Below are 27,292 nucleotides of genomic sequence, written 5' to 3' on the forward strand. Positions count from 1 at the left end.
GCAGTGCCTGGCCAGGGGTCACCCCTCTCCACACAGAGCCTACCCTCTTAAGTTGTAACCCCGCCTCTACGACCACAGGAGGAGCCCCCAAGACTGAGCAGCACCTCCACTTCCCCTGGATGAACCCCCCATTGTGCCCCAGCGCAGGGGCTTTCCGCTGCCCATGGCGATGACACTCTGACCACCTACAGGACCCTGCCCTTCACCTGCTCCTGCCTGTGCTCCAGGCACAGCATCCTGTCACCTGAGGCCTGACCCCTCCCTCAGTCTTTCTGTGACCTATGGGGACAAACACACCTGTCACTGTGTGCGGTAGCCGTGTGACTGAGTGGTGGATGTGGAAATGCAGACTGCACTGGAATAAAGGAACACAGGATGGCCCGGCGCACGCTCTGAGGTGACCACGGCTCCGAGGTGACCATGGGCACTCAGTGAACTGCAACTGATGACAGTAGGCGAGCCCGAGAATTTCTTGTCTTTCAGTGAATCGTGACACTGGGGACAGGCAGAGATGGATCCTGTGCATGTTCATAGTGTGGATGGCTGAGACAGTCACCTAAGCTTGCAGGAAAGCTGCCACCCCTTTGGACGACAGAAAGTGCCGGGAGTTGTGTTCTGTCTCAAGGGCCTTGAGGGGAAGCTTGGGGAGAGGCCAGCAGTGCAGCCATTCTGACCCGCCCCGCGTCAGGCCGGGAGCCTTCCTAGCCACTGTCATTAAGAGGTGGCCTGTGAAGGCCATGACCTGCCCCATGCAGCTCAGATGTGCCCGCCCTGCACGTGATGCGTCCCCTCAGGGGTCCCCACTTGGGGAATCATCCCCCCTGTGCTCCTGACTGGCTGCAGCTGTCCTCACTGCTCTGCTCTCCAGGAGGTAGACCCACGGCTTTGGGTCACAGGAAGAATCCAAGTGCCCAGCAGCTGATGGAGAAACCGACTGAGACAGAGCCAGGCCGTGGAATACTATTTAGCCATAAAAAGCACCAGCCACATGCTGGGATATGGTTAAACCCCATAAATATCACACTGCATGAAAGGAACCGCTCACAAAAAAGTCACAAACATCAAGAATCAACAAATGGGACGTATTCAAACTAAAAAGTTTTTTCTCAGCAAGAGAAATAATATGTGAGGTGAATAGAGAGCCTACATCCTGGGAACAAACATTTACCCTCACACTTCAGATAAAGCTCTAATCTCCAGAGTATACAAAGAACTCAAAAAATTAAACAACAAGAAAACAAATAACCCAATCAACAAATGGGCCAAGCACCTGACAGACACTTCTCAGAGAAGGATATACAATTAATCAACAAATACAAGAAAAAATGCTCACCATCTCTAGCAGTCAGAGAAATGCAAATTAAAACCACACTAAGATACCATTTCACTCCAGTAAGATTGGCAGCCATTATGAAGTCAAACAACAACAAGTGCTGGCGAGGATGTGGGGAAAAGGGTACACTTGTACATTGCTGGTGGGACTGCAAATTGGTGCAGCCAATTTGGAAAGCAGTATGGAGATTCCTGGGAAAGCTGGGAATGGAACCACCATTTGACCCAGCTATTCCCCATCTTGGACTATACCCAAAAGACCTTAAAAGAGCATACAACAGGGACACAGCGACATCAATGTTCATAGCAGCACAATTCACAATAGGTAGACTGTGGAACCAACCCAGATGCCCTTCAATAGATGAATGGATAAAAAAAAACGTGGAATTTATACAAAATGGAATATTACTCAGCACTAAAAAATTAAAAAAACATGGCATTTGCAGGGAACTGGATGGCATTAGAGCAGATTATGCTAAGTGAAGCTAGCCATCCCTAAAAAACAAATACAGAATGTTTTCTTTGATATAAGAGGGGCGACTCAAAACAGAGCGGGGAGGAAGAGCATGAGAAGAAGATTACCATTAAACAGGGACGAGAAGTGAGAGGGAATGGGAGAGAGAAAGGGAATTGCAGGAAGATGGTAGGAGACCCTCATTGTTATGCAAAATCACATATAAGATGTGAGCCAGGGAGAAAAAAGAGAGAGAAATGTGTCACAGTAGATTGGGTAGAAAGAGGTGATGGGAGGGGAGGGGAGGGGGGATAGGAAGGGGATAGGAAGGGCAGCAGGATACAACAGACACTAGTGTGGCCCTATGCATAAATGTGGCTGTATAACCAACGTGATCCTGCAATCTGTTCACGTGGGAAAAACAAGATTACGTACCCCTTTTGAATCAAATGTATGATATGTCAAGATCATTGTAATGTTTTGAGCAACTAATAAAAAATTTAAAAAAAAAGAGCAAAGGAATAACAACATGTCAGGTCAAAAGAGAGAGACACAAAAATAAAGTTTATATTTTATTATTCTTAAAAAAAAAAAAAGTCACAAACAGTATGCTCCCACTTGGAGCATACTGTTGGTCAACTACCCAAGATACGAGACCCCTGGGGACAGGGAGGCGGGTTGTTGCCTAAGGCTGCGATAGAGCCAGGGAAACTTAGAATTCCTGCTGTGGGTTCAAAGTGCTGGTGCTGGTGGTGTTTGAATCTAAAATTACATTGTGGTGACAGGCACATAGTTCTGTAAAAACTGTCAAAAATATTTAACATTTAATATAAAATATGCTACTAAAAAAAATCAACCATCAAAACACACACTTTGATTTGTATAGTATGTGAATTGCACTTCGACACAAAAATAACAGCAAGAGACACCGGAGGTTTAAAAAGGCCCCAAACTCTGCTTCTATGAAGATGGAAACCCGCAAGCTAGAGGGAAAACTCAGCGGAAGGGCGGACGATGGGCAGGACATGGCATGGGAAAAGACCAGGGAAACCGCGGGCACAGCAAGAGACCCCCAACAAAGAGGAGAGACACGGAGAAGAACGCAGAGAATCCCAGGGCAGCTTCACATGGCCCAGGAAACAGGGCAGACTCTGCGTCAAGGAAGGCAGCACAGATTAGGGAAATGACCAAAGAAGTCCCCAAACTCTGAATCACAGATCCAAGGAAACCCGAGAACAGGAATAAGAAAACGACGCCCCAGCACCCGGGAATCTAGCTGCTCAAACCCAGTGATAAAAAGGTTAAAATCAGCCAAAGAAAAAGTACACGTTACCTAGCAAGAAAACGGGGGCTGGGGATGTGGCTCAGTGGGCAGAGTGCTGGCCTCACATGCTCAAGGCCCTGGGTTCAACCCCCAGCACCCCCAAAAACCAAAAACAAACAAAAAACACAGCAAGAAAACAAAGAGAAGGGGGTCAGATTTCTCATGGGGACCCATGCGAGTGTGACAGTACAGCCACATCTCTAAAGTACTGAAAGAAACAGGAAAATGAACTGGAATTCCACACCACGCGAAACCTTTCTAAAGGGGGAGGCATGCCGGGTGCGGGTTGTGCACCCCAGGGGAAGGAGGATCGTGAGTTCAGAGCCAGCCTCAGCAACATAGCGAGGGCCTGTCTAAATAAAATATAAAAAGGGGCTGGAGTTATGGCTGAGTGGTTAAGTACCCCTTGGTTTAATCCCTGGTAACCAAAAAAAGGGGGGGGGGGGGCTGGGGAGGCATGATAAAGGCATTTTAGACACTGGAAAGATGAAAACATCTGGGAGATCCCAGGTGGACATCTGGACCCACACAAAGAACAAGGAGTGAGGAGCGATAGAGAGGTCCACTGGGTGGAGACTGTAGGATTTACTGTTCTTACTTAAGTCTTTAAAAGATGATTGTTTTAAATACGTTGGGAGTGGACAAGGAAAACTTAGGAAAATAACAACAGAAAGGCTGGGACAGGAAAAATGGAAGAAAATGACAATTCCTTAATAATTTTGTTGAGTTCAACGATGACTTAAAATCCAGCAGCCATTAATATAAAAAAAAAAAAAAAAAAACCCAAAAAACTGATTCCTGTTTTTGAAAAATAGGGCTAGGTTTGTGGCTCAGCCGCAGAGCGCCTGCCTAGCATGTGTGAGGCACTGGGTTGGATTCTCAGCATCACATATCAATAAAGAAAAAAAAAATAAAGGTCCACTAACAATTAAAAAAATATTTAAAAAAAAAAAAAGATTGATTACTGTTAAAAAAAAAAAAAAATCCAGAAGCCATAGGATAAAGGATTACTGAGCATAGTTGTCAACTTTGTGGCAACAGGACAGAGTACCACCACCACAAGTATGAGCAAATCAGAAAGCCAGCAATGAATGGGAAAAAATGCCTTTGTCATTCAAACGGGAGGCCCAGGGTTCAATCCCAAGCACAGAAAAGAAAAAGAAAGTTTGGAAATGGCCAATAGTCCATTAGAAAAAGGATGTTCATAGCCAACTTCAGCATGATTTTCTATCTATGGACTGTTAAAAACCTCAGTTTGGCAGCCCACACTGTTGGTACAGATAGAGAGAAATAGTGCTGTTATGCATTGCTAGTGGGATTGTAAACTGGCATACCCTCCATCAAAATTACAAATGTACACTTTGCATACCTCCTATTCAGTGACTGCCTTTTGAAAAAGCATCCTCCCTACACATCCATACACACTGGAATGACACAGACGGATTAGTAGACATAATGCTGTAAAATAATGCTCCAACTAAAAACCAAAGACAATCCAAATGAGAATCTGCAAAGGCTTGATGAAGATCTCATATATACTATAAAATGAAATTCTATGTAGCTGTAAAAAAAGAACAAGGAAACTCTCAACGAAATCAAGTAGAAAGCTCTCTAAGATATATTCCATCAATTCCAAAATGTACATTTTTTCCACATTTAAACATATCTGAAACTATGCCATATCTCATAAATCAGTGACTTGTAATTATAACTGGCAGTGTATTTCTTTCTTAGAAGTCCTTAAAATAATAGTGACATATTCTATTGCATTTTAGAATCAATGAAATCCGGGCCGGGGGCGTAGCTCAATGGTAAAACCCTTGCCCAGCACACAAAAGGCCCTGGGTTCAACCCCCAGCACTGAATATAAATAGCAATTAAAAAGTAATTTTAAAATAAAATAACAGGAGGGGTAACTACGTCAGTTCTTTTCTGTATTATTAGTGCACCTTTTCTGTAAAATCTATAATTATTCCAAAATAAAAAAAAATTGTTAAAAGAACAGTTTCAAAAGAATCTGTTTTTGCAGATGAACTCTTTGGAGACCTCTGGAGGGACGCTTGAGGAACTAAAGTCCGTGGGGTGGGGGAGTGGACAAGACCAGGAAGGGCCAGTGGGAGGCTGTTCACTTAATACTTGTTGTTCTCAGAACCACGGGACTGAACTATCTAAAATGTCAAGTGTAAAAAATCATGAAAAGGAACCTTATGCGGGACACAAAGGGGTTCCATAAGCAGGAGGCTCTCTAAACAGACCTCCTGTTGACAGCCCAGAGGCCCTATTAGGGGAGGTGTCCAGGACCACTGAACTTCTCTGCCCAGTTTGATGCAAATGAATTTATAGATATTTTTCTCAGAAAAAATCCCCAGGAGACGTTTTATCCATCTGGACAAGACAGAACCCTGCATCCACTGACAGAAACATCTGTGTTTACACTACACATTTATGGCCACGAAAGATCTCACTGCCATGTATGAAGGAGACAGGGAATCACGTGTTTTCCCCTGTACAGCCGACCTCTCCAGGGCAGGGTCTGTGTGTCCAAGCCTGCGCTGGGTCATCTGAAAGGCTAATGGGCTGCCATCAGCGCTGCTCACCAACTACTGCTGGCTCCTTGCCCGACAGGCACATTCCAGCCCCTGCACTGCTGGGTGGACCTCTGACTGATCCTGGCCAGGGAGTAAGAAGTGGGGAAAGCACTGAGCTGGTGATCCAACCCCTCCACAGCATTCTCCTCTGGCTAGGAGAACAACATTAAGAGGCTGCTCATCACCCCAGGCCCCCGGCATCCCAACAGGCAGAACCCCGTGCTGACCACAGCACCTGTGAAGGGAATTCCGCTGCTCAGATATGGGGGGATTCATTTATTGGGGGGGGGGATACCGGGGATTGAACTCACGGCCACTCAACAACTGAGCCACGTCCCCAGCCCTATTTTGTCTTTTATTTAGAGACAGGGTCTCCCTGAGTTGCTCAGCACCTCACTATTGCTGAGGCTGGCTTTGAACTCTCTATTCCCCTGCCTCAGCCTCCATGGCCACTGGGATTAGCATCACCACCCTGGCTGGGGGGATTCTTATTACTATAGATTAGCCAAATCTAAACCAAACTGATAGGGTTGACAACCTAGCTAGTAGGATCACTGATCAACCTCCTGTGGTTCTGTTTGTTTATTTTAATAATGAGCACCTCTCCAGGTCAGGTGCTTTAATCCCAAACAGCTGGGGGGCAGAGACAGGAGGACCACACAAGCTGGAGGTCAGCCTGGGCAGTTTAGCTGGACCCTGTCTCAAAAGATTAAAAAAAAAAAAAAAAACCTGGGCACAGTGGCACATACCTGTCATCCCAGCAGCTAGGGAGGCTAAGGCAGGAGGATTACAAATTCAAAGCCAGCCTCAGCCACTTAGTGAGGCTCTAAGCAACTTAGTGAGACCCTATCTCTTAAAAAGAAAAAGGACTGGGGTATGGATGCACTCAGAGGTGGGGATACAGTCAGTGTACAGTGCTTACCTAGCATGGGGAACATCAACTCCCCATACTACAGTCACCACCACCACCACCTCCATCACAGAAACTGTACACAACTTGACACTGGCCTTAGGGTCCATCTCCCTTTGTTCCAGTTCTGTGCTCACTGAGCCCCCAGAGTAAAGCAGGCGCAGAACTGTGGGAATAACGTGCTTTAATTTGTAAGAGGGCCCTGGACACATGCACTCCTGTTACTATGGAGTGGACGTGTCCCAACATTCATATGCTGGAAGCTTCACCTCCAAATTTGTAGGCTCATGGTTTGGAGGTGGGCCTTTGGGAGGTAATTGGGATTAGATATGTTCTCACAGCTCAAGGGTAGGGTCCCCACAATGGCACTAATGACATCATAAGAGCAAAAAAAGAGATCTGAGACAGCGCTTGCTGTCCTGAGTGTGGCCCCCTCCGCCAGGGTGTGAGGCAAGAAGGCACCCACCCCCTAGCCCCACCCAGTGGCTGTGGCCGACAATCCCAGCAACCAAGGAGGTGGAGGCAGGAGGACGGAGTTACACACCCACCCCCCCACCCCCCCCCCACACACACACCTATTTCTAAAGCTTCCAAAGTCAAGGCTTCCATGACAGAACCTCGCAGGTGACAGCATCGCTGCTGAAGTCCCCCTTTCACCTGGTCAGCAAGACAACATGTTCATCCCCTGCGCTCAGAACAGCAGACTAAATTACTCTTTCCAAAGGAAAACTGCATCCGGGCCATCGAGGCCTGAGGGATGTGGGGAATGACCACAGGTCTAAGGGCGCAGACTGGCCACGCTGCAGCTGGGGACAACGGGCAGTGTCACACGGGCACAGCACATGGGGGATAAACCCCTGCGCAGCTACACCAGAGGGTGGAAGTACCCTGAAACTGCTCCAAGGGTGCCTATGGCTTGTCACTGAGCCTTGTCAGAAATTAAACACTTGAAGGTGATCACACAGGCGGGGTTCCTGGAAGTGCCGCATGCACAGGTCCCAAGGGCTTCCTGGAGGCCCACTGTGGGCACTTTGCACCTGCTACTACCCACCCCCCTTCCAGCACTTCACATCTACCCCAAGTCAGAGTGGCACAGTTCTTGGGGGTGCTAATCACACGACTGCTCATCAAACCCCCCAGCTACGGTGATGTTCACAAAGCCTTTCATAGAAACTAACCTCCAAGCTGCTGGGGCTGTGGCTCAGTGCTGGAGCGCTCACCTAGCAAGTGTGAGGCACGGGGTTCGATCCTCAGCACCACACAGAAATAAAGGCATAGCCAGGCACGGTCGTGCACGTCTGTAACCCCAGCAGCTCAGGAGGCTGAGGCAGGAGGATCAGAGTTCAAAGCCAGCCTCAGCAACAGTGAGGCCCTAAGCAACTCAGTGAGACCCTGTCTCTAAATAAAACACAAATTAGAGCTGGGTATGGGGCTCAGTGGTCGAGTGCCCCTGAGGTCAATCCCTGGCACCAAAAGAAAGAAAAAGGGAAGGTATAGAAAAATGGAGGTGATTTTTAAAAAATCAACTGCCAAACTCTTAACTGCACACTGGTCTTCACCTCTTCTCCTAGAGGAGCCTCACTGAGCCTGAACTCTCCCTTCCCACCCAGTGTTCCAGCACAGGCTCTAACAAATGGCCCTGCAACTGCCTTTGCTCAGCACCAGCTATCAGAACTGTCATCGCCCCCAAGGCTGGGGTATAGCTCAGTGGCACAGTGTCATTGCCCCCAAGGCTGGGGTATAGTTCAGTGGCACAGTGCCTGTGCAGCACACTCCAGGCCTTAGGTTCAATCCCCGGCCTGAGTGTGAGTGTGTGTGTGTGTGTGTGTGTGCGCGTGCGTGCACACATACAGTCCTACCAGGACACAACACAGAGACAATGACCCACTTAACTGAGGGTAACGCTTGAGAACTAGCTAAGAACTCACAATGTCAACACTCTGCACCAGAAAAGAAATGGCAGAGACAGAATTAGCTGCAGCAGGCCCTGTAAAAAGCCCACCCACAGCCCCTCCCCACTTGAGCAAAATTTCAAATTGCTCCACAACTTTTTTCAGACTTCCCCTGGCCTACAGAGACCATTTCCCTCCAGTCCTCATAAAGGTCCTCACTTACCCTCCCCAGCAGGCCTGGAGCAATGACCCAGCCGCCGGGGGTAAAAGACTCAAGCGTGAGTTCTGCATGGACTACCAGGTTTTCCCCATGGGATCCAATTCCAGGTACCAGAGCAGCACCTGCTAGATAGGACCGTGGCTGCAGTTTACATAAGCCTGTTTATTTTTAGTAGGATAGTTCAAAGACAATGTAACCCTAACACAGCAGCACTACCTAGGTTATGTTAAAGGGTGTACACAGAAAACTCACATTATTAAAAAAATTATGGACAAAACATACTACGTGCCCGCTTCCCAGCACATATGCCAAAGTTGGAATGACAGAGACTTCCCATAGCCACTATGCAAAAATGATGGATCAGGGCAGAAGGCACTCCACTCAAAAAGAAAAAAAAAATCCAAAAGTAAATCCCTATGCTAAATAATACTTGTTTCTCTGAAATCTTTTGTTTTTTTGGTGCTGAGGATTGAACCCAGAGTCGCACACATGCTAGACAAGCGCTCTACCACTAAGTTACACCTCCAGCCCCTGAAATCATTTTTATTCCAAAGCTTAGATTAAAAAAAAAAAAAACTGTATTGGTTAGCTTTCAGAATATCTCATGTTTATTTTGGAAGTGATCAAACCTGTTTCATTAAGAACAAAATTCCTGGGCTGGATGTAGCTCAGCGGCAAAGCACTTGCCTTGAATATGCAAAGCCATGGGTTTGTTCCCCATTTCCAAAAAAAGAAAAGAACAAAATTCCTCAAGGGTTGTAAGACAGCTCAGTGGTAGAGCACACGTTTATGAGTGTGCAAGAGGCCCTGGGCTCAGTCCCCAACAGAAGGAAAGACACAGAGACAGACAGAAAAGACATTCCAGCAGCACCGTGGCTGGAAATGGTTGTCAGTTTAAACTCTAAAAGTTTATTTGATAAAACAACCAGATTATGCCCAAGTAAATAAAAGATACTTTGAGGAATATCTTCATTTTCTTCACCTCTTTGGTGAGAGAGATTTCATTGATTTTTTTTTTTTTTTCGTTTTGAGGCAAAGTTGTTTTTTAATTCAGTTTAAATGTCACATTGCAATTCTTGCTCATGACAGAATAGGAGCACCGAGGAGCTGGTCTGGAGAAGCACAAGGAGGCTCTCAAGAGAGGCCATCCCCAATCCAGCAGCCACCAACCACCTGCCAGCTGCCACCACACAGGGGCAAGGGCGCTGCAGAGAGGAGAAGCAGAGGCCCAAGGGCACGCAGGGGGCCCTGGGTCTGATGCCAGCACAATGTGGGCGGGGGGACGGTGTCCCTCAAAGCCAGTCTCAGCAACTTAGGGGGGCCCTGAGTAATTTCGCAAGATCCTGACAGCTGGGGATGTGGCTCAGTGGTTCGGCACCCCTGGGTTCAGTCCCAGTGTGCACGCGCACATACAAGTTCAAACTCCTTCCTGGAGACCCACACAGACATCACTCTTTGAGGATCTGTGACACAAGTGAGCTCCTCCGTGCGATCCTGCCAGCACCAGAGCACCCTCGAGTCACCCACCCCTGCACTGGTGCCACTAAGAGATGGGCCCTGTGTCTGCCACCTCCTCTGCAGCTTGTACAGCAGCCACTGCTTGCAGGAGACTATAACATGCACGCAGATGTGCCTTCATTGAATCTGTGCTTTAAGCCCTTTCAGTCACAATAGTTTAAAATTAGAACCTATTAACAGTGGAGTCAAAATCCCAGCCGCCTTGTGTTTTGGTAGCTAAACTCAAAGCTTTTTTGACACTTCACTGTCAAAAGGGAAAGACATGAATGCTAAGATGCTTCGGCTTCACATACAGGCTGCTTTCAACGAGCTACCTAATGACAGTATTATAATAATGAATTCCAAGAGCAATTTGCGAACAGCTCCCAAAAAGTCAAGACCATAATTTGAATCCTGTTATACACTCATGTCAAAGCAGTTCTTTCTCGGCACCCACAAAAGAAGGTGAAAACCAGAAAGCATTCACTTCAAGTCACACATACCACATCTAGTCCCTGAAATACTGAGCAATCTTAATCTACACTGCCTTCAATTTAAGAAGCAATATTCTGTTTAAAAGAATATTGCTTTTAAATAATCTTTTAAAAATTGCTTTTCTTTTTTAGAAAAGAAAAGAAAAAGCACTGTAATTACTTCTTACCAAGAATAAACAAGAAATGTTATTTTAAATTATATCCTTTGGGATCATTTAAGATTCAGATTCAAGTCAGAGATACAGAATTAATTGAAATGGAGACCTTTCACTTTGATTCTGTCTCAGTAGACATAGCGTTTTCGGTAAATTCTTAGCTATGTTGACATGCCCGCTTGTTAATAAAAACTTAGCTTTTCCCTCATTTTTTTAAAGGTTAAAATGTGCACACATATGGGATCCTAATTAGAATAAGATATACTCCGTGTTTCTACAAATATGCCAAAACATACTCTACTGTCAGGTATTAAAGAACAAATAAAATTTTTTAAAAATGTTCGCACGCAAACACACACAAGACAGATCATTTTCACCAGACACTGGCAAAAATAATTCACTTTGTCTAGAATGATAAATGACATTTCCAACACAAGGTTCTCTCAAACTGATGCCTGGAAGAAGAGAGCAAAACTACCAACCACATCTCTCTTCATTACCTGTCTCCATTGGATACTGATGCAGCCTGTGCCTCCCCAGGCTTCAGGGGAAAGGAGCCCGCTGAGGTAACTCTTTCCTTCCTCTCTGGGCTTCCTCAAAAACAACTGGCCCAATTCCTTGCTCAAAGTAGTGGCTCAATAAACACTTGTTGAACGGGTCCATTAATTCCACAGCACAATTCATACAAATGAGTACAGACGAACAAAATACAGAGAATGATTCAGCTAAGATGGTCCTAAAATAGAGGGCTCTGCAGAATTCAGAATGTGTGATGATATATATCATTATGGATTGGGTATAAAAAGATCGATGCCATCAACTGCACAGCAGTGCCAAGAAAGTAATTTCACTTTCAAATGAGAACTTGAGGGAACAACAACTATCATCGACATCAGGAACAAGATGTTTCTCTCTTGTGAAAAGTACACTGCCAACCACACTTTAAAGGTATAAAAGTGAACTGCCTGAGAAGTCGGAACGTGATCCGTAGCTAGAATTAATTTACCCAGCTCACTCCTCAGCTTTTCAGACTTAAAGACAATAGAACCAAAATCTTTGAACTGACTGGAGCCTAAAGCACTAAGAAAACTGCTCCCCTAGAGTAGAAATAATATTAGCCAACACATGCCTGTAATCCCAGTGGCTCAGGAGGCTGAGGCAGGAGGATCATGAGCTCAAAGCCAGCCTCAGTGAGACCTTTCTCTAAATAAAATACAAAATAGGGCTGAGGATGTGGCTTAATGTTGAGTGCCCCTGAGTTCAAGCCCCGGTATCAAAAAAAAAAAGGAATGAAGGGAGCTGGGGCTGTAGCTCAGAGGCAGAGCGCTTGGCTAGCATGTGTGAGGCCCTGAGTTTGATCCTTAGCACTACATAAAAATAAATAAAATACAGGACTTCTGTCCATCTATAACTACCAAAAAAAAAAAAAAAAAAAAAAAAACTTAAGGAGAATAAAGATTGATATATTTTAAATTTTAAAAAAATAGATAGGTGGAGCCATTCAAATTTGTTCTTTTGCTAACTGACTTTACTTGAGGAATTTGAAAATCAAAGTGAATCAATTTTTTTTAATTTTTAAATAAAATATAGAGGCTGAGGATGTAGCTCAGTGGTAGAGTGCCTGATGTCATGCTCAAGGCCCTAGGTTTGATCCTCAGCTACCCCCACTCCACAAAAAAAAAAAGACATAAGCCCTTCCCTGTTCCCCAAGTTCAAGGTAGCCTGCAGGCTGGGGATGTAGCTCAGTTAATAGAGAGCTTGCCTCACATGCACAAGGCCCTGGGTTCAATCCCCAGCACCACAAAAACAACAACAACAAAAAAGAAATTTCCCTCTTGCCTCACTGATATGAATACCAGAAATGTTACAGACTGTTGAGTATATTAATTAGTGAATGTGTATAGTGAATGGTTATAAGCATCTTAGTGATGTAACAGTCTATACCCTGGGTACCCACCCCGGGCCTTACCCAGTTATCAGCTGCAAGCACAACCAAGCTAAAGTCTGACTTAAAACCTAGACTTTTGTGGGCTAGCAGGACCAACAGGACCTGGACGGAATGACCAAGAACTCCACCGCTGTTCATCTCCCCTGGGCCAGATTCCTCCAGCCCAGATGGAGTCCCAGGGACCAGGTCTTAAGACTCATCACAGGTGAGCGTCTGGGACCCTTGGGTGTAGATCAGTTAGGACTTAGAATTAGGATGCCCATCTGAAGCATGATGAGCATTGATAAAATAGATTTGATTAAATCTAACTGTGCTTCAGACTGAGTCTGTGGAAACCTGATACTCCTGATACTTAGTATAAATAAGATATAAACTTGTCTATTCAGCACAAAAATGCCTAGAAAGAGCTAATAAACAGGAATAAATTAAAAAATAGCTGTTATATAACAACTCATTGTCAGTATTCTTTCGGCGAAAGACTACAAATTGGTTCAATTAAAGACAAAGTTTAGTGTATACCAAAAATATCCAGCACCCAAAACTTGTGATTCCTAATTAACCCAACAAAATACCACAGGAACTACTTCTTGTCTTATCTATAAAAACCAATACTTTTCATAGAAAGACAAATTTCAACTCCAGTTCATAAACATATCAAAGGTCCTCCATAGTTAGAAAAAGCCAGATCTGCTCATCTAAGACCCAACTGAAGACAAGGAAACGGGACAGACAGAACCGAGAATCCCAACTAACAGATCAAATTCTACCTTTTAAAATCATCAGAAAGAACTGCAAAGTGGTCAAGGATCTGAATACCTCTGCTGGAGCAGTATCCGTGCAAAGCTACAGAAGAAAGAGAGACAAGAGGGCGTAAAACCAGAGTCCAGATGAGATGTGCACATTCCAGCTCAACATGCTTGAGCTTGGGAAAGTTAAGGTCAGTTTTGTTTTGGGAATGTTTTCTAGGGTAATCCCTGCCTAGTAGTGAAAGTCAGTGCTTCTTATAAAACTAGAAGTTCAATGACTAACTTTGGAAAAACCAGTGAATAATGTAAAGAAACAGTGCTGAAGATTGGTTAGCTCCGTGGAACCAAATTCTCTGTCATTAATACAATTTCTTCACTTTTTCTTTCTTTTCCTGTTTTTTTTTTTTTTTAATTGTTGTTGTTGTTGTTGTTCTTTGGCTTGGCTGGGGAATTCAGCCCAGGGCCTTGCTCATGCTGGGCACCTGCTGTTCCTCTGAGCAACATCCCCAGCCCTAATCCTCCACTTTTGTCCACAAGAATCCCTGCACCTACTCACCTCACTCTTACAGGGGCCCCTCCCAAGTGAGAAGTGGCTGGCAGATGTTCAGATAAACAGTCTCTCCGTGCTTTTCATTTCAACTTATAGATCATTATAAGAAAAAAAAAAAAAAAAAAGCTAACTACTAAAACTAATTTTTCCAGTGCAATAAAAACTAGACTCAAAGACATCATTTCTTACCTACATCTGACTCCCCACCCTTCCCAACAGCTCCAGTCTGTGCTACACACCAGCACAGAGAGGTCAAGGCAGCAGCCTTCCAAAAACAAAGTACAAAGGCCCAGGACAGAGGTACTGGCGTTACACACCGCTCTATCAGATCTTGGGATAATAGCCTGGGAAGGAAATGCTATTTTAAAACAGGTGTGCTAGGACACGGTCATCCTGTCCCCACTCTGCGACATGCCTGCCCTCAGTGAGGACTGGTTTTGATGACTTCCCACCTGCGCACCCCACCTGCCCTTGCCATCTCCAAGGCACTGGGTCCCCTAAACCCAGCTGCTGCTCGGCGGGCGCGAGGCAGCCTGCAAACCCTCGGTGCCACACGCATGGCAGTGGCCCAAGGATGAAGTCACAGCCTTGGTTTGTCCTTCCCCTCACACAGCTTTTAAAGAAGGCCAACCTCCCCAGGCGGAGCTGGAGCCCACGCTGCGCTCCCATCACACCTTAGGCCACGGAGACCTGTGCCAAGCCGGGGAGACCTGCCACCTCTGCCACCCTGTCACCCCTGCAGTCTCGCCACCAACTCCTGGGCACCGGGCCAGGAACGCAGCTGCTTCCCCCTCACTTGATTCTCAGGGCTCATCTGTGAGGCGCCAAAGGTTCCAAGGACCACCTGCAATCAAGCTCCAGGGCAGGCCAGCTTCTCCCCATCCTCCCCACTGGTGTAGTCCCCTGGAGGAATCCACCGCTTCACCTTCCACCCGCAGGGCCACCACAGGGCAAGAGGGTCCAAGTTCAAGGCTAGCCTCAGGAAGTTAGCAAGACCCTGTCCCAAAACTGAACAATACCAAGGGCTGGGGATGCAGCACAGTGGTACAGTGACCCAGTGGAGTGCTTGCCTGGCATGTATGAGACCCTGGGTTTCATCCTCTGCACCACCAAAAAAAAAAAAAAAAAACACTTTTCCATCAATGATTTTCTGACCCAAAGATTTTAACCAAATTATGATCCCTCCATTCTCTAGTTCTCCCTCCGATAATCCAGATTCTAGGTTCTCAATTAACACAGAAAGCAAACCTCAGGAGAGCAAGACTATCCCCAGCAGTCCTCTATTTTTAGCATGGAGAGTAATATTTCATTATGCATTTGCTGAATAGATGATGCATCTGGAAAATTTGGGCTGCAATGATGGTCCATTTGGAAAACAGCATGACCTCCAGAGGACCTGAATTATGTATTGGCTTTGTTTGCTCAAATTCACTAGGCAATTCTTCATGGCTCTACATTTAATATGAGGAATGCTATTTGAGAATCACCTGCTATAGGAGGTCTGCTTGTCCAGGGAGCAGAGATAGGACTAACCAGCAGATGGTCAGCACCTACAACTCTGTGAAGCAGCTTCATCTGCTGGAAAAAAATAAAACCAGGTAGTTTTGGCTTTGTCAAAAAGGAAGTCATCAATTGGTGGGGGGGGGGGTTGTGGCTCAGCGGTAGAGCACTCACCTAACGCATGCCTAGGCCCTGGGTTCAATCCTCAGCACCACATAAAAGTAAATAAATAAAGGTATTGTGTCCAACTAGAAGTAAAAATAAATAAATAAATATTAGGAAAAAAAAGGTCATCAATTTGGCCAAATCACTTCTCTGGCCCTTGGCATCCTCAGGAGAAAGAGCAAATGACTGCATTACCTCTAGATGATCTTCTGAAATCTTTAAAACCACACACACAAAAACACCTGTCCACTAGGCAGAGTGACACATGCCTGTAATCCCAGTGACTCTAAGGCAATTTAGCAAGACCCTACTTCAAAATAAAAAGGGTAGTTGGGGACGTACTCAGTGGTAAAGACCCCTGGATTCAAAAAAGAAAAAAAAAACTTTTCTGTAAATATAGATACAGAGACAATCAGAATTTTCCAAGAAATATCCTGTCCTCTTTGCCTCCTAAAATCCACTGTGTGGTTGGAGATGTGGCTCAGTTGGCAGAGTGCTTGCCTTGCATGCACAAGGCCCTGGGTTCAATCCCCAGCACCACAAAAAAAAAAAAAAAAAAAAATCCACTGTGTGGTCTCAGACCAGCTCTCCCTAACCCCAGAGGACGGGGGAAATGTGTCCCCAATCAAAAGCACAAAGCAGCTACATCTGCACCTACTGGGGACTGCCTGGCATTGGAACCTCTCTGCAATACAATGTATTCTACTTTCCTCCATCACCCAACTACCCTTCATGTCCCTTTAAGGATTAACATTTGAAACTTAAAATTTTTGCCTCTCTGGGTACTGGAATACCCAAAGAATAATATTTAAAGCAGGATACTGACATGAACCATCAGAAGTGAAGATGCTGAAGAATTAAGCAAGCATATAAACCAAGACAACAAATTCACATGACCTACACTAAGAGTAAATATAGAGACAAATCATACACAAGAAGACAAATTAACACTGATGAGCTTCGGGTCCTGAAACTCAATAATCTACAACGTGAAACTTTAAAAAAAAAATTTTTTTTTAGTTGTAGATGTAATTTTTTTTTTAGTTGTAGTTTTGATGTGGTGCTGAGGATTGAACCCGTGCATCACCCACGTCGGATGAGCACTCTACCATTGAGCCACAGCCACAGCCCTAACAGGAAACTCTTGACTAAAAATGAGTTGATTTCCTTCTTGACTCCATGTAACAGCACTCCTTCTCTATCACTGCAAACATGCATGAGTATTGTACATAGTACACTTTCAATAAGCACTTCTTAGATTAAAAAATGACCCCTGATGATGTCTGTTATGAATTTTAAAGATCCTAGAAAGAAAGAGAACATTGCCGTTACCTGTTTCATTTCATTTGCTGAGTATCCAGCACACACTATTAATGAGTGCTTTAAAATGAGAATCCTAGCCCAGTGTGTGGCACACACCTGTAATCCCAGCAATCTCAGGAGGCTGAGGCAAAAGGATCTAAGTTTGAAACCAGGCTCAGCAACTTGGCAAGGTCCTAAGCAACTAAATGAGATCCTGTTGCAAAACTTGGGAAATGTTGATCAGTGGGGTTAAGCACCTCTGGGTTCAATCCCTGGTACCAAAAAATCCTCCTCCTCCTCCTCCTCCTCCTCCTCCTCCTCCTCCTCCTCCTCCTCCTCCTAGGGGCTGGGGATGTACCTCAGTGGCAGAACGCAGAACACCCTCAGTTTGATGGTAAGCACTAGAAAAAATAAAAATCCTGACCTCGACTAGAGTTTTCTCCAATAAAATTATTTGCTGGTAAGTAATATAGAAATTCTTTAAAGGTTCAATGAAAGCAGACACTGGAAAACCTTTAAAACATAAATTTACAACAAACTATGTAGAACCTTTTAGCCAATAGTTATTACCAATTTAATTTTATTAATCCAATTTGTGAGGGGTGGGGAAGGTGTGCACATGTGTGGTACTGGGGATTGAACCCAGGGTTTCCACAACTGAACGACATCCACAGTCCTTTTATTTACACACACACACACACACACACACACACATTATACACACACACACATATGTTATAGGTGAACACAACACCTTTATTTATCTATTTTTATGTGGTGCTGAGGATCGAACCCAGTGACTCACACATGCAAGGCAAGCACTCTATACCACTGAGCTACAACCCCAGCCCCAGTTCTTTTATTTTTGAGAGAGGGTCTCACTAAATTACTGAGGCTGAATTGGAACTTCGAAATCCTCCTGCCTCAGCCTCCCCCAGGTAAGTAGGACTGGCTCCACACAAATTTTAAAAATAAAACAGTTAAATAAATCAAAGTCTACACCAACTATTAAGTCCTACAAATGTCCAAAATAAACATTATGCAGTCATATTAAGGGTCTTTAAAATATTTTTCCTCTTATTAATAAAGAGTAAAAGAGGATATGTGCTGTAATTTAATGGAGGACCCTATTTAAAGGATAAAAAAGGGGCTGGGGTTGTGGCTCAGTGGTAGAGCGCCTGCCTACCATGTGCAGGGCCCTGGGTTCGATCCTCAGCACCATATAAAAAAACAAGTGAATGGAATAAAGGTATTGTGTCCAACTACAACAAATAAATAAATAAATAAATAAAGGATAAAAAAAGATTCAGTCCTTGACATGAAAGAAAGTCATATGAAAATTAAATACCTGACAAAGTCCAACATTTTTCCTTTAGTTTTTCTCCCATCTTGAGTTACCAAGTTTCAAATCCAAGTAAAAACTCTCCTCCTTCTTCCTTTGCCCCAGGCTTCCTTGATGAATACCAGCTTATCCTAAAATCTTACATCATGTCCCTACAGTATTAATGCATTCAGTTTACACTGTCTTCATCATTTGTTCTCATGGTGTACTGCCCAGAGATGTAGCTTTAAAAAAAACAAATGTCACTGCACAAGGCAAGGAATAAATGAGTGGCGAGATGAGAGGATAATCAAGTCAAAGTGGGAATTAAATCCCTATTATAGTCTGTTCCTGGTATAGTAATGTGGCTGGTGAGATACCAAACAATAGTGATCAGATAACTCATGAAATACTCTGGGATCCACAGGACTTCAATTTACACATTAAATACACTGCCATAAAGATGTCAAGTAGTGAGGGGTGTGGTGATGTATGCTGGTAATCCCAGCAGCTACAAGGATACCAAGTTCAAGGCCAGCCTCAGGAATTTAGCAAGGCCCTAGGCAACTTAATGAACCCTATCTCAAAATAAAAAACAAAAAGGGCTGGTGACTGGCTCCCTGGTTAAGTGTCCCTGGGTTCAATATGTGGTAACAAACTTTTTTTTATAACAAACTCCCCCCACACTTTTTTTTATAACAAACTCCACTGTGAAACAATCTTTGCCACCCGATAACAAGTGTTGGCAAGGATGGCATAATTGGTGCATGCCAGTGGGAACGCGGTGGCACTGCTACTGTGGAAGAGTCTGGCAGTTCCTCAAAGCCCCTGCACAGGTATGACATCAGCTACTCCGTAATCCAGCTGCTAGGGAAGGTGAGGGAGGGTGGTCACAAATCCAAGGCCAGCCTTAGCAATTCAGAGAGGCCCTAAGCAACTTGGTGAGACACTGTCTCTAAATAAAATAGAAAAAAGGGCCGGGATGTGGCTGGGTTTAATCCTTAGTACCAAAAATAAATAAATGAATAAATAAGCGGGGATGGGGATGTATCTCAATGTCTCTGGGTTCAACTACCAGTACCAAAACAAAACAAAAATGTAAAACATGGAGTTACCACATGACCCAACAACTACACTCCTCGGTAAGTACCCAAAGGAACTGAAAACATGTCCATGCAGAAACTTGTACATGGCCAGACACGAAGGCCCACGCCTGTAATCCCAGTAGTTTAGGAGGCTAAGGTAGGAGGATAGTAAATTCAAAGCCAGCCTCAGCAACGGGGAGGCATTAAGCAACTCAGTGAGACCCTGTCTCTAAATAAACTACAAAACAGGGCTGGAAATGTGGCTCAGTGGTCAGTGCCCCAGAGTCCGATCCCCAGTATCCCCTCCCCGAAAAAAACCTTGTAAATGAATGTTCGTAGCAGCATTATTCATAACAGCCCAAAAGCTCACTAAATTTTAGAAACTTACAAATACTGTGACAAATGTAGGCAGAATGGTACACGGATGCTACTGAAGCCATCTGCAATAGCGACATGCAATACCTCAATCCCATCTATCACCACTGAATAAACCTCAGCACCACATAGAAACAAATGAACAAAATAAAGGAATTGTGGCCAATTACAACTAAAGAAAAAAATTTTAAAAAAGAGAAAGAACTGTGGGCTGAGGTTGTGGCTCAGTGGTAGAGCACTCATCTAGCACGTGTGAGGCACTGGGTTCAATCCTCAGCACCACATAAATAAATAAATAAAGGCATTGTGTCCTTCTGCAACTAAAAAATATTTTTTAAAGATTTTTTTCCCTCAATACCTTTATTTTATTTATTTTTATGTGGTGCTGAGGATCGAACTCAGGGTTTCGCACATCCTAGGTGAGCGGTCTCTACCGCTGAGTCATATCCCCAGCCCCTAAAAAATATTAAAAAAAAAAAAAAAAAGAACTGTTCTTACAGGTTCATTAGGATTTTCTATATGCACAGAAAACTGAAGGGGGAAATGACCAGGGGAGGGGAACGAGGTTTATCTATCTCATTTGATAATGCCTGGCTTTTTAGAATTGTGAATGTGAATTAAAGTAAAAGATCAATCTGAACTCAGCACCCAAAGTGACCATAATTTGTCTTGTATATCACACTGTTGATTTTCTAAGACCAAGATCTTCACTGAAGGACACCTGGTGACATTCCAGGAAAAGTTGACCTTTACTCCTCAACAGCTATCTTACATTGGAGCTGGACCCTTCCATTATCAAGGCTTGTAATCTAACAGTGTTTTCATTTTTTATAATGTACAAAGTCACCTCACTACTCCACTTGCTGACATTTTCTGAAGTTAACTCCTCAACCACTGCCTCACAACAGCTACCCACTCCACATCTTATCTCCGAAGGACGAAGATTTACTCCAGTGACTTTGCTGTCAAAAATGTTTTGCTGGGATGTAAATCAGCGTTGGAGAACTTGCCCAGAACATGCAGGGGTCAGATCCCCAGCACAATAAAAAGCGAGCAAGACAAAAAAAAAAAAAACCCTGATTGAAAACCACCAAAACGTTCATCAACAGGGTACTGTGGAAATATGTTATAAGTCATTTAAATCTACATATGCATTTAAGTTCACACACTTTTTATAGTTTTATTCTTTAAAACCATATACACTTTGACCTAAGAAGCAATTAAAATCGAATGAGGCAGCTTTGTATGCCCCAATACAAACTATTGTTCAGCTAAGAAATACCGTGCAAGAGAGCAATGTGCAGAACACATTGTAGTCTCTGCTGCGTGGGTAAGGTACAGAATATACACATATGTATGCCTGTCTGGTCTATTTTTGGAAAGATTCACAAGAAACTAGCAACAGTAGTTGCTTTTAGAGGACATCCGACCCCCTGATGTGAGGCCAACTTTTCTCTATACTCTCCTGAGGACCTTTAGAATTAAGTGTTCTGTGCCATATAAATGCATAGTTTGCCCTAAAAATAAACAACAAGGCCATCAAAGAAAGATCCTTTTAAGAGGTATAGATAACAAAAGGCGGAGGAATGCAAAAAACGTCCCTGGCTCCACCCGCTCTTGGCAGGGCCCCCAGGAGTGCACACCAAGGAGACCTGGTTTCTCAGCCTGGGCGAGCTGGCTTCAGAACTGCAGTGCACCCTTATATCAAGGACCCGGGCAGGTGCCAGTTCAAAACAAGTAGGGGAACCCTCTTCCTCTTCCTTCCTCATTTCCACCAAACGCTGAAAAACTCGACCCTCTGAACTCTCAGCTTTGTTTAAAATGGATCTTACTTTCCAGACTGTCCACCTACTAGAATATACTTTCAATTAAATACCTGTGAACGTCTAAATACTTACTAAATTCATGTTATCACCACCCCCACCCACCTGGTTTATCAAAGGCTAAGGGCGGGAAAGTTTATAGAAACCCGCAAGCCGAGGCTGGCACTGTCCGAGCCGCAGAAAACAAGCCTTGAGAATTCCCTCGGCACAGCTGCGCGGCCGCCACAGCACTTCAGAACCCGGCACCGCACGGAATGCCTGGCAGGCTTGGGGTCAGTCCTGGCAAACCTAAGAGCTGCCGGGTTGACTTCATTTAGTCCTCCACAACTGCAGAACCAGAACATGCAACCTCCACGAAGGCTGCTCTTCTACCTGCTGGGGCTGGCTGGGATTTCTCCGGAGTGACAACCTGGGCATTCAGCCTGCTGACTGGCTCAAATGCATCAACGTGACACCTTCCTCCTGGAGGCCCAGCAGCGCGGGCCGACACCCCTGGGAGGTGTGAGGAGCGCTCGAGTGCGCGCTGGGGGAGGGAGCGCGGACGGGGCAGGGACTCTGCTTGCGTGCCTGGCGGGGACGCTGCCCAGCTCCCGGCCATTGCTGGCGGAGGCAGCCCGGCGCCAGGAGTCCTCGGGCTGGTCAGCGAGTTCAGACTGCTCTCGCAGCCCGGGACGCGGGATCAGCAAGAAGTCAGGAAAAGCCCGAGGGCAGCACTGCACAGTACAGGCGCCGAGCTGACGCCCGCAAATTGGAAAGGTGACCCTCGGTCCCTCGTGCAGGAGGAGGAGGGTGCGAAGCGGATAAAGTTACAGCCCGCGGCACACGCAGTTCGAAACTCGGGGTGGTGGGGCGCTCCCCGGAGACTGGACCCGAAGGGGGTGTGGCGGCCGCGGCTCCGACAGCGCACGGTGGAGGCGCCCCCGCAGCCGGCGCGGGAGGGCCGGGAAGCCGCGGGGGCCCGCCACGCGCTCGCGCACCGGCTCACCAGTGATGTCCAGGTACAGGTCATCCTGGAGGTCCAGGCGGTGCAGGTCCTGCGACGTGGAGCTCCGGCTCTTCTTCACGCTCGGCGAGGTCGACGAGCAGCGCCGTGAACAGGGGGGCGCGGCGGCCCAGGTCGGCCGCCGCTCGCTCTTCCGCTTCATGGAGGCGGCCGCGGCCCGTCAGGGGGCCACGACCATGGCCCCGCGCGCGCGCGCGCGCGCCGCGGAGGCCCCCGCCGGCCCGGAGCGGGCGCTCGGCGGGCGGGCGCGCAGCGGCGCAGCGGGGACGCGGAGCGCCGGCCGAGCCCGCGAGAGGCGGCCGCCCAGCAACCAGCGCGCGCTCCCCCGCGGCCGCCGCGGGACCCGCGCCGCAGCCCTCCCGCAGCGCCTCGGCCGCCGGCCCCCGCCCGCCCCCCGGTGTCCGCAGCCCGCGGGCGTACCGAGGCGACCGCGCTGCCGCCGGCGTCTGGGGCTGCCCGGGTCACCGCGCGCCCACCGCGGCCGCGGACGCTGCTGCCGAGGCGCCCGAGCACAGCGGGCCGCGGCTCCCGGGGACCCCAGGAGGGCTGCTCCGTGCAGCTTCATTCACAAAAAAGGGCCCACAACCCTCCTCGGGGCCCGCAACCGAGGCCTCTCATTGGCCAGGGCGGCGTGACGTCACGGAGACGGGGCCTTTCTACAGGCAGGTACCCGGTGACGCCATAAAGAAAAGTCTGAGCGGTTTCACCAATCAGAGAGAAGGTGTGCCCACGACCCCTCGGGCTGCCCACTAACTTTTGTCCATGTGTCCTGCGGGTGCCCGCATCCCGGCTCCTGGCTTCCTGCTGTGAGTCCCCAAGCCCTGCGCAGCCCTGCCCTGGTGACTCACGCCAGGTCTTTGACATGTATATGTTTGAAATATTTCTTGGTTTTCCTTGTAATTCGCGCCAAGCGAAAGAGGCTCTTGCCATGGCTGCCGGAGGGAAGAGTGTGGACTGCCCCAACTGTCCGCAGTTGAGTGGCCTTAAGGTGGAGTCCATCTCAGAACTTAACCACTTCCACCAGCCACGAGCTGTGGACCTGCGTACGCCCAGCGTTCAAAAGACCCCCGGGGCCGCGGCGCTGACGGAACCGGGTGGGAACACGACGGACCTCAGGGTTTGCACCTCCAGCGCCTCATCCCGGGACCGCCTTAACTCGGTGGTTGTCTACACGGTTGCTGTGGACGTCTGAGGTGTCCACAGGCCCGGTTGTACTGTGAAGCATTGCAGCAAGTTGCAAACTCAGCTCTTCAACTTTTTCTTGAAAATTGTAGGGTCGCATCCCCTTCTTTTCCTTCTGGGTTAAAACACTGGCTGATCTTTGGAACTTAACCGCGGTTCTCATTTTGGAGGGCCTTAAAACGAATGTCCGCGACAGCGTCCAACAGGGCGAGACTTTGGAAGGCAATCTTCCTAGAATCCGCGGCCCCAAGTTCTACATCCACAAGCTGTTCCTATTTTTCACCCGCATTTTAACAGCTTTTCCGGCAGCTCAGCGATTACTGCCTGGCTTTGGAAGAGAATAAGGTTTTCAGTGCGTCCTCCCGGGAAGCCTCTCAGAAATGTAGATTTCCCCAGTGCCTCAGGGAGGGGCTACTTGACTTCTATTGTTGTGGATTTTCCCTTAAGTCCTGCTAAATAAGGAAGGAGGGGACTGAGCGACGGTTTCCGCTGCCTGGAACTAGAGATCACGACTGCTTAATTTGTGTTTGTTAAGCTTAATGCTCGGGTGCTTTCTTCCCCTGTTTCCCCAAAGGAAATAGTGAAGGCCTTAGATCTAAAATGGCCTAAGCGGTTTGCCTAAGGGGCCTGTGGAGTGCTGGGTTCGTGAGCCCTGGTGGGCTGAAACCTTGGGGTCACAGGCCTCTGTTTTGGAGACCTTTCATACTGTTCTAGGACTCGGTGGTAGAAAAGGCCAAGTGTCCCAGACAACCAGAAATTTTCAAAGAATAAGTCTTGGTTTGAATAGATAATACCTAGGAGTTATCCCGATGTAGAAATACAGCATCCCACAGTGATCTGGTTTTTGAGAGTGGCTTACCTAAATGTCAAGCTAACACGGAGTGCTAACAAGTTCCCTTAATGCCAGTTCATTTTCTCTCACTTTCAAACAATGTTTGGGCTAGACAGAATGCATGTGATTTAAATAAAAGGAAAAGGTCATTAATTCAGTTAGTTATATCATTTAAATATTTTCACATTTTGCAAATATATAATTTTAAGTTTTTTCCATATAATAAGTATCATCAAAAAACAAGGAATATTAGGTGCTGGGGTCTAGCTTAGTAGTAAGCATTCTCCAGCATGTAGGAGGCCCTGGGTTACATCCCCAGTACTGGTCATAGTGGATAAACAAGATATATCAATTACATTTTGTGATTATGCAGCCATATATTCTAGGAATAAAAGTCCAATGCAGGGTGTATTTGGGGCTAGGATTGTGGCTCAGTGGTAGAGCACTTGCCTAGCACCTGTGAGGCCCTGGACACCAAATAAAGATAAACAAAGATATTGTGTCCATCTTTTTAAATATTTTTAAAAATATTTTTTAAAAAAACGTTTTGTTTTGGTACCAGGAATTGAACCCAGGGGCAATTTACCACTGAGCCACATCCGCAGCTCTTTTTATTTTTTATTTTGAGACAGGGTCTCACTAAATTGCTGAGGCTGAATTGAACCTACAATCCTCCTGCCTCAGCCTCCCAAGCAGCTGGAATTACAGGCATGGGCCACCAGGCCAGCTATTTATGAAAGTTTTAAGTCCTCTTTATATTTGTTCTTAGGTCATGTTTAGATTCTGTCAGAAAAAGTGCTATTTCTTAGCTATTTTGTGCGTGAGGACTTCCTTGGAACAATTTAACTCCCCTCTTCAATAAGTTGACCTCTAGGCTGAGATTTTTTTTTTTTTAAAGAGAGAGAGAGAGAAAATTTTTTAATATTTATTTTTTAGTTCTCGGCGGACACAACATCTTTGTTTTGTATGTGGTGCTGAGGATCGAACCCGGACCGCACGCATGCCAGGCAAGCGCGCCACCACTTGAGCCACATCCCCAGCCCTAGGCTGAGAATTTGATCACAGGAAATTTGAGTTTGTACTTTAGTAATAGAATTTCAGAGCCTGAAAGCACCCAGGACAATATGTGGTCCAAGGCTGCCCTTTCACAGTGAGCACCAGGGGACACAGATGCCAGGCCCAGAGGAGGCCCTAATGCCCTCTCCCAGTCTCTCTCCAGGAGTCCTCTTTCCAGGAGTTGTCTGAGCTTCGAGAACTGGCATCTGGTTGTGCTTCTCAGATTCTCAACAGTATGGGCAACCAGCACCCTGAAAAGCAAGAGGACGAGGAGGAGGAAGAGGGGGAGGGGGCTAGGGGGAGGGGGAAAGGGAATTCTTTCAAATAACCCTATCCCAGCACTACACCAACAATACAAAAATTCCCCGTCTCTTCTAGGTAAGTTCACTCTGAGAGCAATTATGGAACATCCTTCTTTATGTTTATTTCAGATAAATCAAATTCAGAATTATTTATTTTTTATTTTTTTGTTACTAGGAGTTCAACCCAGGGATGCTTAACCACTTAGCCACATCCCCAGCCCTATTTTAAGTATTTTATTAGTGACAGGGTCTTGATGAGTTGCTAAGTGCCTCACTAAATTGCTGACACTGGCTTTGAACTCACAATCCTCCTGCCCCAGCCTCCCAAGCCTCTGGGATTACAGGCATGTTCAGAAAATTTGAAATCAAACATTAAAATTAGTAGAAAGTGGTTGATAGGTGATTTCAAATAATAGTCTAAATTTCAGAATCAGTGAGTTACACTTTAGTTATGTAAAGATAAATAATTTGTGTAAGGTGGACAGGTCCAGAGGCAGGCACAGGGGAAAGGGAGTAGAACATCTTCACTAGTGTATCTAAGAAGACTTTGGGGCTGGGGCTGAGCTCAGCAGAAGAGTGCCTACCTGGCATGCGCTGGGATTCAGTCCCCAGGGTAGAGGAACACTTTACATGACTTCTAAGGAAACAATCTGACGAATCTTGCATGTGGAAGTTTCTACAAACTCAGTCTCCTCAACAAGTAAACATCATGGGGGGGAAAATGAGGCCAGTGGGCGGGGAGACCTTGTGGTAGATTAAAAGAGCCTGCGGGGCCTACCATCCAAACCAGCACCTTGGCCCATGTCTGAACAGACCAGCTATGAAGGGCAAGCCCAGGGCTGCGGATGCGGCCCTGCTAGAGCAAATAGCATGCCTGAGGCCCTGGGTTCCATCCTGAGCACACAGGAGCATGCAGGGCCCGGGCACACAACTGGAAAGGTTTGGATGTGGACCAGTGTTTGGTGGTGTTAGGGGACTGCTGCAGTCTGTCTGGGCACAAAATAACCGAGCCGCCACAAAGCCTTGTAGGTTCACGCAGCAACTCTATTCCCGAACTCTCACCAGCACTGCACACACACTTCCCGGGAATACACTCCCTCCACTGGGCTCTGCGTGCCAATTCTCCTAAGAGCTGCCCTATTCCCAGCAGGATCCGCCCTAATCTCGGAGCCGCCCTATTCCGGGAGCAGGGTCACCTTTCAACCATTCCCTCTAGCAAAATGCCAGGCGTCACTC

General features: G+C 46.3%; 1 protein-coding gene and 1 non-coding gene across 6 annotated transcripts in view; one reads left to right on the forward strand and one right to left on the reverse strand.

The window, feature by feature from the left end:
* Cdc14b (cell division cycle 14B) overlaps positions 1-22,826 on the reverse strand; it is a 102,080-nt gene extending 79,254 nt beyond the window's left edge. For all 5 annotated transcript variants that reach the window (XM_071602526.1, XM_027955822.2, XM_071602529.1 and 2 more), the window contains exon 1: positions 22,667-22,826. In XM_071602526.1, coding sequence (XP_071458627.1) covers positions 22,667-22,826 — 160 coding nt within the window. The remainder of the gene's footprint in view (positions 1-22,666) is intronic.
* Positions 3,140-3,212, forward strand: Trnav-cac (transfer RNA valine (anticodon CAC)). The gene has a single exon. It is a non-coding gene; the product is annotated as a tRNA-Val (tRNA).
* Positions 22,827-27,292: the final 4,466 nt, after the last annotated feature.

The sequence above is a fragment of the Marmota flaviventris genome, chromosome 16 (assembly GCF_047511675.1).
Source record: "Marmota flaviventris isolate mMarFla1 chromosome 16, mMarFla1.hap1, whole genome shotgun sequence".
Classification (NCBI taxonomy): domain Eukaryota; kingdom Metazoa; phylum Chordata; class Mammalia; order Rodentia; family Sciuridae; genus Marmota; species Marmota flaviventris.